General features: G+C 45.8%; 1 protein-coding gene across 1 annotated transcript in view; it reads right to left on the bottom strand.

Moving 5' to 3' along the window:
- DPP10 (dipeptidyl peptidase like 10) overlaps positions 1–18,367 on the bottom strand; it is a 143,360-nt gene that overhangs the window by 89,469 nt on the left and 35,524 nt on the right. The window contains exons 2-3 of the mRNA XM_066575248.1: positions 11,391–11,505; positions 3,232–3,327 (exon numbers count right to left, since the gene is read on the bottom strand). Of these exons, the coding sequence (XP_066431345.1) occupies positions 3,232–3,327; positions 11,391–11,505 (211 nt within the window). The remainder of the gene's footprint in view (positions 1–3,231; positions 3,328–11,390; positions 11,506–18,367) is intronic.

Here is an 18,367-nt window from a genome sequence, read left to right as displayed (position 1 = left end):
ATACCAGCATGCTCCATATCACTATATACAGGAGATGTATAACTCATACCAGCGGTACATATATAATTATATACAGGAGATACCCAGATTATACCAGCAGGCTCCATATCACATATGCAGGGAGATGTATAACTTATACCAGCTGTACATATATAATTATATACAGGAGATCCCCAGGTGATACCAGCATGCTCCATATCACTATATACAGGAGATGTATAACTTATACCAGCTGTACATATATAATTATATACAGGAGATACCCAGGTTATACCAGCATGCTCCATATCACTATATACAGGAGATGTATAACTTATACCAGCTGTACATATATAATTATACACAGGAGATAACCAGGTTATACCAGCATGTTCCATATCACTATATACAGGAGATGTATAACTTATACCAGCTGTATATATATAATGATATACAGGAGATACCCAGGTTATACCAGCATGGGCGATATCACTATATACAGGAGATGTATAACTTATACCAGCTGTACATATTATTATATACAGGAGATACCCAGGTTATACCAGCATGCTCCATATCACTATATACAGGAGATGTATAACTTATACCAGCTGTATATATATAATGATATACAGGAGATACCCAGGTTATACCAGCATGCTCCATATCACTATATACAGGATATGTATACCTTATACCAGCTGTACATATATAATTATATACAGGAGATCTCCAGGTTACACCAGCATGCTCCATATCACTATATGCAGGAGATGTATAACTTATACCAGCGGTACATATATAATTATACACAGGAGATACCCAGGTTATACCAGCAGGCTCACTATATACAAGTCTTGGAAAAAGTTTAGAGACTGACATAAATTTTGGTTTTCACAAAGTTGATACAAAGCTGCTTCAGGGTTATTGGATCTTTTAGTAAGATGTTTCTATGGTTACTGAAGTAGAGTTATAAGTCATTCATAAATTTTTAAACTGTTATTGACAAATACATTGTTTGACTATTATTTTTCAGGACTTCTACACTTCGCTCCTGACATGCTGGATATCAGCTTCTGGGCCAAATCCTGAGTGATGACAAATCACTCTTCCTAAGCAGTCCTTGGAGTTTATATAATTTTTATGTGTTTGTTCGTCTACCAGCTTCTTGGTGATTGGCTACAGGTTTTCAATGTGGCTGAGATCTGGGGAGTTTCCTGGCCAGGGGGCTTCATCGGAGAAAATAACTTTTCCCCAGTCCTCTGTACAATCCCTGTACAGTATTTTCTCTGATGAAACCCCCGTCTGACTGTTTGGAACAGCTGGAAGAATGATTGTCTGGAGAAGAGAAGATGAGCGCTACTATGAGTCCTATGTCATGCTAATAGTAAAACATATGTGGGGTTGCTTTTCATCCATGGAAGTGGGCTCACTTACAACCTAAGAACACTGCCATGAATAAAGAATGGGATCTAAACATCCTCCAAGATCAACTTTTCACAACCATCCAGGAGCAACTTCTCTCAACCATCCAGGAGCAACTTATTCCAACCATCCAGGAGCAACTTATTCCAACCATCCAGGAGCAATTTATTCCAACCATCCAGGAGCAACTTATTCCAACCATCCAGGAGCAACTTCTCCCAACCATCCAGAAGCAACCCCTCCCAACCATCCAGAAGCAACCTCTCCCAACCATCCAGGAGCAACCTCTCCTAACCATCCAGGAGCAACCTCTCCCAACCATCCAGGAGCAAATTCTTCCAACCATCCAGGAGCAACTTCTTCGAACCATTGAGGCGCAACCTCTCCCAACCATCTAGGAGCAACCTCTCCTAATTATCCAGGAGCATCCTCTCCCAACCATCCAGGAGCAACTTCTCCCAACCATCCAAAAGCATCTTCTTCCAACCATCCAAAAGCATCTTCTTCCAACCATCCAGAAGCAACTTCTCCCAACCATCCAAGAGCATCTTCTCCCAACCATCCAAGAGCATCTTCCCCCAACCATCCAGGAGCAAATTCTTCCAACCATCCAGGAGCAACTTCTTCCAACCATTGAGGCACAACCTCTCCCAACCATCTAGGAGCAACTTCTTACAACCATCCAGGAGCAACCTCTCCCAACCATCGAGGAGCAACTTCTTCCTACCATCCAGGAGCATCTTCTCCTAACCATCTGAAAGCATCTTTTCCCAACCATCCAAAAGCATCTTCTCGCAACCATTTAGGAGTAATCTGGTGATGAGAAATGCTTTTCCAGCACAATGGTGCACCATTTCACAAAGCAGAAGTGATAACTAAGTGGCCCGGTGGACAAAACATTGAAATTTTGGGTCCTTGGCTGGGAAACTCCCCAGATCTTAGTCTCATCAAGAACCTGCGGTCAATCCTCGAAAAGCAGGTGGACAAACAAAAACACAGAAATTGTGATAAACTCCAAGCATTGATTAGGAAGAATGGGTTGTCATCAGTCAAGATTTGGCCCAGAAGCTGATATCCAGCGAAGTGCAGAAGCCTTAAAAAAGAAAAAAGGTCAACGCTGTAAATACTGAGTCTTCACCTAAATCTGATGTATTTGCCAATAAAAGCTTCAAAATGTATGGAAAGCTTATAATTGTATTTTAGTAACCATAGAAACATCTGACTAAAAGACCTAAAAACACTGAAGCAGCAAACTGTGTGAAAGCCCAAATTTTTGTCAGTCTCAAAACCAATGCCCACGTCTGTACAGGGGTGTATAACGTATACCTTTCTACAGTTGGGGCTCATGCACACGGATGTTTTATTACAAGTATAATTTGATTTCGATGGGTTTATTCACATTTGTATATTTTTTCATGTGATGTTAGGTAATGTGATAAAAAACTCAGCATGTCCTATTTTGATGCATATTACGCACCAAAGTAGGCCATTGAATTGAATGGACCGGCGCCAATACATAGTGAATAACCAGGTAACCTGCATATTCACAGCGCATTTGCACAGCAAAATCAGTTGGCTCTTATGCTTTCTTTTTGCGCGTAAATGCACAGCGTATTTACGTGCTGAAAACCCACATACGACCGTGTGAACAGACCCATACTCCACAGATTCTTCTAGCAGGAGACAGTAAGATTGGATACTCTCATCTCTGACTTCTCCCCCCCACAGGTCTTACTCCTCAATACCCACATGCCACATATATGCTACTCCGTGAGTCACTCTCTTCAGTACGTACAACCGTGCTCGCCCGTACAGCTGCTCACCTACCATTAATCCACCTGGGCTCAGGATTGTGGATAGTAAACTCTCTCCTGAAGAGGTCCTCCAGGGTCAGGATCTTCTCTGGAGCATTCGTCATTTCATCTGGAAAGGAACAAAAATATCACAATTTATTATGAATTTCTGGGAGATATCAGCATCTTCTGTGCCAGAACCTCCATGATTAGGGGCTCCAAGGTGAATTACAATTTTGCTCTCCATTCAAACACTGTGAATTGTTCCTTCCTCTTTAATACCAAGTAGGTGATGGTCCTACCAGCCTTCCATGCTGAAGCCACCTCAGAGGAGGAAAGGTGCTTAAAGACATTGGACATAGGGCAATGTCTGAGTACCTACCTTGAACTGAGAGTTTCCAGAAGGCAGATCATCTGTGCTCATATGTGGCCCAGAGAAGGAGGGTGAAACCTCCTAACCCACTATAGCGAGGTGGCTGAAAGATGCTATTAGCACTTGCTACAAAATTGAAGGTCTCCTCCCTCACAAGATGTTCGTGCTCACTCTACCAGAGCCCCAGAAACATCATAGGCAGAATGTGCTCAAGTTCCAGCTGAGATCATCTGCTAGGCGGCACTGTGGACCACTGCAAGAGCCTTCATCAAACATTACGGGTTAGACTGCTCTATGAGAGAAGACTTTTCCTTTGGTCATTCAGTTTTCTTTTTTTTCCAATGTTAAGAAATCCTGATACATCACCATATGTATGTGCTGCTGTACAGGACGAAGAGATCTTATTATATCCCCACATGTATGTGCTGCTGTACAGGACGAAGAGATCTTATTATATCCCTACATGTATGTGCTGCTGTACAGGATGTAGAGATCTTATTACATCCCCACATGTATGTGCTGCTGTACAGGACGAAGAGATCTTATTATATCCCTAGATGTATGTGCTGCTGTACAGGATGAAAAGATCTTATTACATCCCCACATGTATGTGCTGCTGTACAGGATGAAAAGATCTTATTACATCCCCACATGTATGTGCTGCTGTACAGGACAAAGAGATCTTATTACATCCCCACATGTATGTGCTGCTGTACAGGATGTAGAGATCTTATTACATCCCCACATGTATGTGCTGCTGTACAGGACAAAGAGATCTTATTACATCCCCACATGTATGTGCTGCTGTACAGGATGAAGAGATCTTATTACATCCCCACATGTATGTGCTGCTGTACAGGACAAAGAGATCTTATTACATCCCCACATGTATGTGCTTCTGTACAGGATGAAGAGATCTTATTACATCCCCACATGTATGTGCTGCTGTACAGGACAAAGAGATCTTATTACATCCCCACATGTATGTGCTGCTGTACAGGCCGAAGAGATCTTATTATATCCCTAGATGTATGTGCTGCTGTACAGGATGTAGAGATCTTATTACATCCCCACATGTATGTGCTGCTGTACAGGATGAAAAGATCTTATTACATCCCCACATGTATGTGCTGCTGTACAGGATGAAGAGATCTTATTACATCCCCACATGTATGTGCTGCTGTACAGGACAAAGAGATCTTATTACATCCCCACATGTATGTGCTGCTGTACAGGATGAAGAGATCTTATTACATCCCCACATGTATGTGCTGCTGTACAGGACAAAGAGATCTTATTACATCCCCACATGTATGTGCTGCTGTACAGGACAAAGAGATCTTATTGCAACCCCACATGTATGTGCTGCTGTACAGGACAAAGAGATCTTATTACAGCCCCACATGTATGTGATGCTGTACAGAACGAAGAGATCTTATTACATCCCCACATGTATGTGCTGCTGTACAGGATGAAGAGATCTTATTACATCCCCACACGTATGTGCTGCTGTACAGGACAAAGAGATCTTATTACATCCCCACATATATGTGCTGCTGTACAGGACAAAGAGATCTTATTGCAACCCCACATGTATGTGCTGCTGTACAGGACAAAGAGATCTTATTACATCCCCACATGTATGTGATGCTGTACAGAACGAAGAGATCTTATTACATCCCCACATGTATGTGCTGCTGTACAGGATGAAGAGATCTTATTACATCCCCACACGTATGTGCTGCTGTACAGGACAAAGAGATCTTATTACATCCCCACATGTATGTGCTGCTGTACAGGACAAAGAGATCTTATTGCAACCCCACATGTATGTGCTGCTGTACAGGACAAAGAGATCTTATTACATCCCCACATGTATGTGCTGCTGTACAGGACGAAAAGATCTTATTATATCCCCACATGTATGTGCTGCTGTACAGGACGAAGAGATCTTATTATATCCCTACATGTATGTGCTGCTGTACAGGACAAAGAGATCTTATTACATCCCCACATGTATGTGAACTAATTCACAGAGGCACAAACAGTCTAGGTATATAACTTGCCCTTCACAGACTAGACTACGTAAAATCAATTTTATTGGGTATTCTATTAAAACCATAAACAGTATAGGGCATGGATTGCCCTCTAGGAATATCAGGATAGGTTGTCTCGTTTCCTAGATAGGGCTAACAAACATGACGTCAAACATACAAAAACATAGACACAAAAACAATTGTCAATCATGGATGGCAAACTCCGATGAGATACCAAATGGATTAAATATCATAACTCCGATACAATTCACTGATCTTGACTATATCGAGCATTCATAAGGGTGATATATACCAATATGGATCTAAATACCTAGATATTGTGACATATCAGAACAAGGTCCACTCGGGGCCCTCCATCGGTCACACTAAAATAGCCTATATCTTATAATTGAATCCCTACTAGTCCGTAGCTTACGGATAGGGTATTGATGCAATGACCTGTTTGACAGCGCCATTACGTGGTGTTCTGCACAATCGTAAGGCAATCATGGCACAGCTTGTGGGATTCCAACGGGTTCAAATTGTTGGGGCCCATATGGTGGGTGCCTCTGTAACAAAGGTAGCGGAAGTTTTGGTTGTATCATGACACACAGTATCCAAGATTATGACTGCATACAGTAAGACTGGAAACATCGCATCTGCGTCGACGGAAACGTGTGTTAAGTGACGGAGACAGATGATTATTGCGTAGGGTTGTGATGAAAAAGAGGCAGACTACAACTTTGGTATTTGGCGTTTCCATATTTTTGTCCACCCCCTGTATGTTCGCTCTAGAGCTCAAAACGCAAAGTGATTGACCTAGAACATTGTCAGGGTTCAAATGGGAAAAAACAAATTGCATGGGATGACTTTGACAATGGCATCTATGATAATAATGGCAGTGACAGTACTGACTGAAGACAATGAGTAGGGTGAGGGCGAGTACCCCGACTACCCCATCGCTCTCTGTCATAGTGCGTTGAGCGTGTTCGCAGCCTCTCTTATCTCACATGTCAATTCCTTAGATTTTTTGTTAATATGTAATTTACTGTAAAAGCAGAAACTAAAACCAAAAGGTGATGAAATCTACAATGTAGGTGCCTCTGATCTGGAGGAGTTGTCAGGATGGACTCTAAATACCATCAGCGTGGGGGCTGTATGGTCTGTAGCAAGCACCCGCCTAATTTAGTTAATTGGGTCACAGTTGTAGAACGTGCATTGTGTGGGAATCTGAGTCGTTCCTTATACTGCAGAAATCCTGCTTATAAGCCTGAAATAGGAGTGAAATCTCGGGGGGATTAATTACCAGGAATGACTATCCGGTGCGGAGAGGTGACTCTGCAGGGAGCGCTGCGCACGTAGCGCCCTCATTCACATTCCTGCCGTGTTCTAGCAGCAGGAACATCCAGTCTCCAGGGCAGAGTGCACTCCCGGGCTCCTGCTGGGACATGATCATGCACATCAGCAGCGCAGGTTCTGTTCACAACCTCCGTTGCAGTAAAGTACCAACATAGTGCGGTATACGGCGTTACTTCTTCTAGTACAATGTTGGGCACGATGATGGAAACCAGACGGATCCCATTAAAGTCAATGGGGTCCGTTGAGCGCTGTTGGTATCTGACATAATGGACCTGGCACCGCTATCACTTTCATTGTAATGTCTATTTGCATACTTTGTTTCCCAGGGAGCATTGCATGCTCTATATAAGACTCCCTACACCAACTTGGTGCTCTCAAGCAGAAACCTTATTCCCCCAGACCCTCATCCATTATATAACACTTGGACGCGTTCCATCTACAGAGGTTCTTTCCTCCAGATCCTTGTGTAACTAGCGGTGCGGTCGTCCTGCTGGGACATAATCATACCTCTACAGAGACATACTATGGATGCTTTTGCACAGTCAGATAGATGGATGTTCCTCATAGATTGTAAGCTCTTGTGTCCCCTCTATTTCCTCATAGACTGTAAGCTCTTGTGTCCCCCCTATTTCCTCCTCATAGATTGTAAGCTCCTGTATCCCCTATTTCCTTATAGATTGTAAGCTCTTGTATCCCCTCTATTTCCTCATAGACTGTAAGCTCTTGTGTCCCCCCTATTTCCTCCTCATAGATTGTAAGCTCTTGTATCCCCCCTATTTCCTCTTCATAGATTGTAAGCTCTTGTGTCCCCCCTATTTCCTCCTCATAGATTGTAAGCTCTTGTATCCCCCCTATTTCCTCTTCATAGACTGTAAGCTCCTGTCTCCCCCATTTCTTCATAGATTGTAAGCTCTTGTGTCGCCCCTATTTCCTTGTAGGTTGTAAACTCTTATGTTCTCCCTATTTTCTCATAGATTGTAAGCTCTTGTGTCCCCTCTATTTCCTCATAGACTGTAAGCTCCTGTCTCCCCCATTTCCTCATAGATTGTAAGCTCTTGTGTCGCCCCTATTTCCTCGTAGGTTGTAAACTCTTATGTTCTCCCTATTTTCTCATAGATTGTAAGCTCTTGTGGGCAGTCCTCACTGCTTGTCTGAATTACTGATTAGCTTGTTACGTTGTAATATCAGATATCTGTACATGTTCCCTTTGATTTGAACGTAACAATTTCTGCAGAGCGGCCGGGGATATTATCATGCTGATAGGGGGCGCTGCAACATACACAGCAGGCTGCAATGTCCGGTGGGATCGGGCATCTTTCCATCATCTCCACCTTTATCAGCAATTTGTCCTACAGTCGCTCTTCTGCTGAATCAGGCCAGACAGGCTAGTCTTCACCCCACGCACATTAATAAGCCTTGGGTGCCCATCACACTGTCACCAGTTGTCCTTCCTTGATTCACATTTGGTGGGTACTAACCACTATATACCAGGCACAATATACTAGTTTATATATTATGTCATCACTTGTCTGTTTATCATGAAGTGAAAATATTTATTCTCCTGTCATTATTACTAAATACAACAGATCTTATAGTTTCCCACTCTTCTTTCCTGCATCTCCTTACTTCAACTCCTCCACGCATCTCGTCCCGACTCTTTCTCCCTGTATCTCCCCCAACTCTTCTTCCCAACTCTTGCTCCCTGTATTTCCTCCCGACTTTTCCTCTCTGTATCTCTTTCCCTGCATCTCCTCCCAACTCTTCTTCCCTGCATCTCCTTCCAACTCGTCCTCCCGACTCATCCTCCCTGTATCTCCTCCCAACTCTTCTTCCCTGTATCTCCTTCCAACTCGTCCTTCCGACTCATCCTCCCTGTATCTCCTCCCCACTCTTCCTCCCTGTATCTCCTCCCAACTCTTCCTCCCTGCATCTCCCCCAACTCTTCTTCCCAACTCTTGCTCCCTGTATTTCCTCCCTGTATCTCCTCTCGACTTTTGCTCTCTGTATCTCTTTCCCTGCATCTCCTCCCAACTCTTCTTCCCTGTATCTCCTTCCAACTCGTCCTCCCGACTCATCCTCCCTGTATCTCCCCCCGACTCTTCTTCCCTGTATCTCCTCCCCACTCTTCCTCCCTGTATTTCCTCCCCACTCTTCCTCCCTGTATCTCCTCCCCACTCTTCCTCCTTGTATCTCCTCCCCACTCTTCCTCCTTGTATCTCCTCCCCACTCTTCCTCCTTGTATCTCCTCCCCACTCTTCCTCCTTGTATCTCCTCCCCACTCTTCCTCCTTGTATCTCCTCCCCACTCTTCCTCCCTGCATCTCCTCCCCAATCTTCCTCCCTGCATCTGCTCCAAACTCTTCCTCCCTATATTTCCTCCCGACTTTTCATCCCTGTATCTCCTTTTCCTGCTCTTCTTCCCTGCATCTCCTTCCCTACTCTTCCTCCCTGTATCTCCTCCCAACTCTTCCTCCCTACATCTGCTCCCGACTCGTCCTCCTTGTATCTCCTCCCGACTCGTCCTACCTCTATCTCTTCTCGTCTCATCCTCTCTGTATCTCCTCTCAACTCGTCCTTTCTGTATCTCCTCCCAACTCGTCCTCCTTGTATCTCCTCCCGACTCGTCCTCCCTGCATCTCGTCCCCACTCTTCCTCCCTGCATCTCGTCCCCACTCTTTCTCCCTGCATCTCGTCCCCACTCTTCCTCTCTGCATCTCCTCCTTCCAACTTTTCCTCCCTGCATTTCCTTCCGACTTTTCGTCCCTGCATCTCCGTTTCTGCTCTCCTTCCCTGCTCTTCTTCCCTGCATCTCCTTCCATGCTCTTCTTCCCTCCATTTCCTTCCCTGCTCTTCTTCCCTGCATCTCCTCCCCTGCTCATCCTCCCTGTATCTCCTCCCAGCTCTTCCTTCCTGCATCTCCCCCCGACTCTTCCTTCCTGCATCTCCTCCTGACTCTTCCTCCCTGTATCACCTCCCGACTCTTCCTCCCTGTATCACCTCCTGACTCTTCCTCCCTGTATCACCTCCCGACTCTTCCTCCCTGTATCACCTCCCGACTCTTCCTCCCTGTATCACCTCCCGACTCTTCCTCCCTGTATCACCTCCCGACTCTTCCTCCCTGTATCACCTCCCGACTCTTCCTCCCTGTATCACCTCCCGACTCTTCCTCCCTGTATCACCTCCCGACTCTTCCTCCCTGTATCACCTCCCGCCTCTTCCTCCCTGTATCACCTCCCGACTCTTCCTCCCTGTATCTCCTCCCGACTCTTCCTCCCTGTATCTCCTCCCGACTCTTCCTCCCTGTATCTCCTCCCGACTCTTCCTCCCTGTATCTCCTCCCGACTCTTCCTCCCTGTATCTCCTCCCGACTCTTCCTCCCTGTATCTCCTCCCGACTCTTCCTCCCTGTATCACCTCCCGACTCTTCCTCCCTGTATCACCTCCCGACTCTGCCTCCCTGTATCACCTCCCGACTCTTCCTCCCTGTATCACCTCCCGACTCTTCCTCCCTGTATCACCTCCCGACTCTTCCCCCCTGTATCACCTCCCGACTCTTCCCCCCTGTATCACCTCCCGACTCTTCCTCCCTGTATCACCTCCCGACTCTTCCTCCCTGTATCTCCTCCCGACTCTTCCTCCCTGTATCTCCTCCCGACTCTTCCTCCCTGTATCTCCTCCCCATTCTTCCTTCCCTGCATCGTCTCCTTTCCTTTAATCTTACTTTGTAATATTACAGTTAAAGGTTAGAAATACATGAAGAATCCTTCTCCATGTATCTCAGATGATCAGCCATGTCCCCTTGCTTCTCTTCACTTTCCTATGTCTGATTGAAATACATCTAGCTGCAGCAGGAGCCTCCCCCCTTTGCCCTGTCTACACTAGAACACAAATACTGTTAAGCCCTGCCCCCCCCGGCTAAGGTCCACCCCACAAATATTTCATAGCAATAAACAGAAAATATCAGTAGGAGATTAACTCCTTTCTGTAAACTTTCTATAAGGCTGTTTGTTTTACGATCACGCAGGAAATCTAGCAGTCGATCACGCGGTGGGGGGGATCATCTCTAATTTACTTTCATCGGTAATTTCAAGGTTTAGCCTTCCTTTAAAACATTTCTTCATTCATTGTTTCACTGCCAAGAAAAAGTTTCAGTAGACAGAGAGACATGGCGTGGTGGAAGCTGTGCCCTGAATGCAGGAGACCACCGGGTGCTGACAGCCATCTGCTTTTCTTTGGACGTTTGGATAACGGCTGTGAAATGACCCGGTAGGATGGAGTGCGGTATTTAGCTGTTTGGAGAAAACTGGGCCGCTTTCACTATTGCTCTACCTTCAGTTCTATGTGTGAGTATTCTCAGTCACTGCAGCAGAAGCATGATGTATACTCAGAGATGGTACATTATAAGTATATTACAGTCCAGCACTTACCTGGTGTCAGAAGGATTACCGACATCGTGATCAAGGAGCAGACCACCAGGATGACCAGCAGTGCGATGGCTATGCCCTTCCAGTTTCTCTGCGGGGGGTTGCTACTTGCCATCTCCTGGACACAAAGCAGAAACAGTTGTGTTAATAGAGATACAAGTTTGTTATCATGCTAATCAGATGAAAAAAAAAGTGATGGAAACGAAGTGCTAAGCTGATAGATATGACACCTATTAATGGGCGTCAAGCAGAAAAGATGTTATACAGCAGCTTCTGGACTATGGAGGTGTTTGCATGAGTCTGTGGGGATTAGTCACGTCTCGGGACCGCCATCTTCTCCACTCAAGATGGTTGACACCACTCTCAGGAACACACTTTACAACTAGAACTTCTTTAAAATCTAGCGCCTGTCAGTTTTATTTCCATCACAGCACCTCACATTGTACATTAAACCACTATAGAAATAAACTCTGGCCGCCTGGCCTCTAACTATACATAATCTTTCTCCCTCACTAACAGGCCTAATGTCTAAACATAACGCAGTTCATCTCAACAGAATCACAGTACATTACCTACTCTTGGGCTGCAGTACTTAGGGGGCCTATCCACACAGTCTGGGTGCTCACAAGCCCCAGCTTAGGCTGCTCCTCAGCCCTGGCTCAACAGCAACTGTGTCACACCCACTCCTTTTTACCAAACTCAGCCAGGCGCCTCATAATTGCTGCATAGAGGCAACCTTTCTGTGACATATGCACCAACATAGTGCCCCCTAGTGGCTATTTGCAGAACTGTCTGATTACAATATATACATATATATACACAAGAGAGGAGAGATGAGATGGTATGGACATTAATCAGCACAACCACCATCTTCATCATCATCATCTTCACCGCCATCATCATTTTCATTATCGTCACTATTATTATAATTGCAATCATAATTAGTTTGATTAGATCCATAGAACTGCCCACCCCCCTATTGTTCAAATAAAACACCATTACTGTTCATGGTATTGCCCCACCACTACTATCTCTATTGCTGCCCTACATCATTACTGTCCCCTATGTTCCCTTCTCTTTTGTATTGTATGGAGTAACAGTATTGTATGTCTATATATATATAAAGGTGAAAGCTCTCCCAGACTGACTGACTCGCCATTAATTCTTTAACTTCCCGGTGTCGTACAAACACAAAATTTGGCAGAAGCATTCTTTAGGCCCTAAATAGGAAAAGTAAAAGGATCACAACTCGATTATTCAATGCCAAGTGCAAAAGTAAGTGCACCTCTATGTAATGTTATTTCCTGGTGTCGTACAAGCACAAAGTTTGGCATGAGCGTTCTTTAGGTCCTAAATAGGAAAAGTAAAGGTGTCACAACTCTATTATTCAATGCTAATTGCAAAAGTTAGTGCAGCCCTATGTAATGTAACTTCCCGATGTTGTACAAGCGTTAAATTTGGTGTGAGCATTCTTTAGGTCCTAAATGAGGAGAATGGGAGGGGTGGCACATTCTGCAGAGGGACATCAGTACATGAAGCCTGAGGAGAATCTAATGCTTCTCTATGTGTATACAGATTTTATTCCTCCGTTCCTCTAAAGTAACCTTGACTTCATGAATTTTTCCGTGCGAACAACATGTAAACACCTGTATCAAATTAACTTGGGCAAAGCCGAGTATATCAGCTAGTAATTTATACCAGAGATGCAAACCATTTCTGGTCCGAGGGTCACATTGTCAGATTGAACCAGTCCAAAGGTCTGCAATAGCATCTAGTCATTCCATGTGAAACATTTTTGGTACATACAGTATATGCCCTAAATATCTGATAGACGGGAGTCCCAGAGGTTTAGACCCCAACTATAGAGAGATTGGTGGTCGCTCCCTCAGGGGCATAGCTGAGGGGAGAGGAGGAGCATCTGCCCCAGGTGCAGTGAGGAAGTGGACTGTCAGCCTAGCCCGTAGTCAAAGGAGGCAATCAGCTGCTGCAGGAGAGCAGAGGAAGGCTGCAGATGAAGTGCATGGGAAGAGAGGGAGTCTCCCTCCCCGCAGTGCCAAAGACCTGCACTTAACGATAGTAGCGGAAGTGGGCATCCAAAATGTATTGTGCAAGCGTAAGTGGACTATGACCCCCGGCATTGTTATGTGAAATCCCTGGCCAGGGTGGGGGTAAAATGGACTCACAGGATTGTGATATAGTTAGCCTAATGGCACCATAGCTAAATCAGGTTACACAAGGTCTTGCAAGGGTTAATGAGTTCATATGTGATGTAGGTGTTTTATGTAAGGGAGTATAATATAAAGCGTTAATGCAGAGATGTGATGCAGCAGGCAAAACGTACGCTAATGTGTTACGCGGATGGAAAACGTCCAGATGATTATGATGATGCGATGACCTCCGGACTATAGTATCATCTATGGCGTTATTACACGTTACATAAGTGGCAACGCTGCGCCCACGGGCATTTGAGGTTGGGACCAATGGCAGTGTGATTATGTATCTAATGGTTACGCCTCAAGTAATGAGATGCAAAATTATGTTAATAAAATATGAGGAAGCTACGTGCTTGGCTGCTGTTTGTTATCCAAAAGTTCAGTAAAAGTTACATTTTTGTAAAAATATGCTGCCTCTGCCTCCGTCTGTTTCGTCGTGCCATCCTGAACCTGTGTCCCACCCCCACAGCTGGCAGAGGAGGCACGTAGGAAGACACAATCACTGTGGTGCGCAAATACAAGGACACTATCACTGAGGGACACATATGGAGGCATTGTGGAGGCACATAGGAGGACACTTCCACTGTGGAGGGCACATATAAGGACACTATCACTGCCAGGGTCACATCTGGCGACACTATGACTGTAGGGGACACATACAGGAACACTATCATTGTGGAGGCACATAGGAGGACACAATCACTGTGGGGGGAACATACAAGGACATTATCACTGTCTGGGACACATATGGTAACACTATCACTGTAGGGGACACATTCAGGAACAGTATCATTTTGGAAGGAGGACACTATTACTGTGGGGGGCACATATGTGGACACTATCACTCTGAGGGGCACATAGGAGGACACTATTACTTTGGTGGACACATATGGAGACACTATCACTCTGAGGGGCACATAGGAGGCCACTATTACTGTGGGGGACATATATGGGGACACTATCACTGTGGTGGACATATATAGGGCCACTATCACTGTGGGGGCACATAGGAGGACACTATCACCGTGTGGGGCACATATGGGGACACTATCATTGTGGGGGGCACATAGGAGGACACTATCACTGTGGGGGACATATACGGGGATACTACTCTTATAGGGGCACATAGGAGGAAAATAACTCTGTGGAGTAAACATACAAGCACACTATCATTGTAGGGGGCACATAGGAAGACACTATCACTGTTGGGGGCACAAAGGGAGATTAATTAGTGGGTACTAGTGTAGTATGTCTCCACCGGAAGTATGGGTTGGCTGGGCTGAGTTACAAGGAATGCCCAGGACATGCCCACAGGTCCTGGCAGCCCAAAAAGCACCGGGGGGAGACACTGTTACAGCTGCCCGGCCACAGACTGCATCACCACAGCAGGAATCCCACTATGCCGTGGGACAGCAGCAGGAGCGTCTGCGGCGATGGCACATGCCCAGTGCGGGGATCAGGCGTAACAGAGCCGAGAGGTGCTGGGCTGCAGGGAGCAGGCAGCCGGCGGGCGGGATGCAACACATAGCTGGCGGCCGGGACTGAGGCCTCATCCTCCAGGCGGCTGGGAGCTATCCCAGAGAAGCGGCATGAGACCGAGCGGTGAGAATCAGAGGTGCCGCGTGTGAATTGCTTTTTTGCGGGCCCTGCTGGCTTAGGGTGAGGGTTTGTTTTCCACTTAGGTTTAGATTATACACTGTAAAGGCTGGCATGTTCCAGCTGGAACATGCCAACATTTACAGCTCATAATCTAAGCCTAAGTGGAAAACAAACCCTCATAGTCACCAGGGCCTGCAAAAAGCAATCCACACGCTGCTAGGACCTTCAAGGTTTGAGCCAATCAGGAGCTAGGGGTATGACAGGGGCATTCTTGTATCCAAGCCCTGTCAAAGCCCTAGCTTCTGATGGCTCAAGATACAATAATACCCTTCCTCGCTGCTTGAGCAGCCAAATCTGAAGGTGTGGCGGTGGGTGAGGCACGGCTGTGAATGACCAGGCAGGAGACAGGATGGAAGCAGAAATGCGAGCGTGGCTTGGAGGGGCAGCATGGACGGTGAGAGTGGGGCTGGCAGCGAGAGACGGTAGCGGAGATGGGAAGCCGGTGGGGAGATGTGTGAGCTGTCAGGGGGATGGCCTGTACATTTGTGTCTGGGGAGGTGTGTGTTTGGCAGCCAATCCACTCATACTTCCGGGGGAGACATACTGAACTAGTACCATTATTGTGGTATAGAAGGGGGAAGGACATAACTATTGGGGATTGTGCCCCTGATCATTTAAGACCACAGCAACATTCCTGGCTGCTAGGGCTGTACTGATAGGTCACTTAAGACCATGGCATTTTTCACCATGGATATGATGTGAAGTCTGCATCAATTTCCCACCAAATCATTAGTTTTTCTGCGCTGTAGTGTACACGGTGTGGATTGTTTCCATACAGTGATTTGAAATTGACATGCAGAAGAAGAAGAAGTGACATGTCACTCAATGCAGATTCCGCATCAGAAAATCGCTTGCAGATTTTTTCCAATTGACTGACTGTGCTAAATCCACCTGTGGATCCACGAATCTAACAGATGAACATCCATATCAGAAATCTGCTGCGACCCCGTGGATTTCAGATGTGGATTTGCACTGAAGTTTACCCTGTGTAAACAGCCTAAGAGAGCCAGTGATGGGCTATGGGTATTCAGATGAGACCGTGTCGGCCAATGGCCAGTATGTGCTGTGAAGGTGACTGCTAAGGGTTAAATGATATGTATCACATTCTGTGAGTTATTTGTGTAGCGTTCAAGTAATCATCACCCTCCTATGGAGTGGCAAAACTTCCATTATTCAGTAAAGTTCAGTTTTTATATGTGCCGCCTCAGTCTGTCACCGCCGCGCTGTACCCAACGCCATCACCTGCTTTAGCTTCACCCCTAGACTTAGAGTGACATAGTCACAGTACAGCCGTTTGATGTCCTTTCAAATTGATTATCAAATTGCTCCACAATTTTGTAGGTAAGCAGCGGCTTTAGCTGCAAAACTTCACAGCTGAAATTTTGCCCCGAGTGCTATAAAAGCTAGCTGCCCCTTTGTGCTCCCTTCTTCTGCGCTCCAGAGAAGACGAGATCGAAGAGATCCTTTTACACAGGCCCAACGCTCATTCGTCTGACAATCAGGCCGTGTAGAAGGACCAACGATAAACCAATAAGTGAACACTCGACCATTGGCTGACCATTCAGTTTCAGTGAACATAAAAATGCTCGTTGGTCGGTTGTGCATCTTCCCGTGTGAGCAGAGAGATGTACTTCCAACCTAATAAAGATGAACATTCGCTTTATAGCTTGTCTCACGAACAGGATGCAGTATCGCTCCACTAGTTGTGGTCATAGGGATTCTTCATCTCCGTAAGCCAATTCAAATGAGTGCTAATGGACATGTGTTGATTGGCGCTCATTAGTTTGGGCCAAGAATTTCGCAAGTCTAAAAGGACCTTACGAGCGGACAATAAGTCAGAAGATAATGTATGATATGGCACCAGGGTGCCTGATTTCCTTACTACCTGCTAATATGTCTATTATAGGACATCAGCCGTTGACCTGCTATAATGCGCTTACTACATAGCAAACAGCGCCACCAGGTGGATGACTGCATATTCACTTTTGTGAGTCATAGATCCGCCATTAGTTCTTACTAACAATAGTTCTCATTCAGAGTCTCTCCCAGCCGCCTACGGAGATGGCTGAAGAGACCGCTACCTTCTATTCATGGCCATTAGCACGAGTCACACGGCACAAAGGGAAACAGGCGCAATCTTCTTGCTGCACTAGAAGAGGAGTAAATGAGATTTGCCGCTCTGACTGTGTCCGCCTCCATTGTTCCTCCCATCAAGCCCCTCCGCCGCTGTGAGCTCAGCACGCTGCCTTCAAGAAGCCTTAAGACACCAGCAGGACTTCCAGAGAGACGGAAGAAACAAATCCCTCAATCTCAGCATCGATTCGTCTCCTCCATCATTACTACAGTCATTAACAGCAATCTGCCGCTCAGAGACGCTAAACTGCATGGCGGCCGCCATTGTCTCTTACTGACAGGGAGATGGAGGTCAAAGCAGAGAAGATTCAAAGTTAGGAGAACAAAGAATCCAAGATGGAGAATGTGAGGAGACATCCATGACCCTTGTGAGAGACATAATAAGAGTCGGGCACCCGCGGCCCTTTATAACCCTCAGATAATTGGCTACGCAGATGCACACAGTGAACGCTACTCCATCAATGTACAGCATCATCTCTGCAGAACAGAATTGGATCAATCCAACCTTCAAAACTGGGTCACCCAAGCGCCATGTCTGAGGATGCCAAACACAGCGACGAGTCCAAGACACAGAGCAACTGGACCTGGCAGATCGGACACTATACAATACAAGCGCCATGTCTGAGGATGCCAAACGCTGTGACGAGTCCAAGACACAGAGCAACCGGACATGGTGGACAGGACGTAATGCAATACAATATACTAATCCAGAGGACTCTCAGCTCTAGACTAATAGTCACACAGAGGTTAGCACTCAACGTCCATTATAAGGACCCCATGAGTTCTGTGCTATGGGAGGAGCACCTTCCTAGGTATTGCTCCTTCCCAGGCATTGCTCCTTTCTAGGCACTGCTCCTTCGCATTTGTTATTTCTTCTTAGTTGTTGATTCTGTAAGGAGACTAAAATCAGTGCTCCAAAGTGCAAAAATCCCAGAAACAACAAGTGGAGAGGAAGATTAGAAGAGCCTCTCACCG

The sequence above is a fragment of the Eleutherodactylus coqui genome, chromosome 8 (assembly GCF_035609145.1).
Source record: "Eleutherodactylus coqui strain aEleCoq1 chromosome 8, aEleCoq1.hap1, whole genome shotgun sequence".
Classification (NCBI taxonomy): domain Eukaryota; kingdom Metazoa; phylum Chordata; class Amphibia; order Anura; family Eleutherodactylidae; genus Eleutherodactylus; species Eleutherodactylus coqui.
Note: the sequence above shows the minus strand (reverse complement) of the source record. Positions and strands in the feature narration are given on the sequence as shown.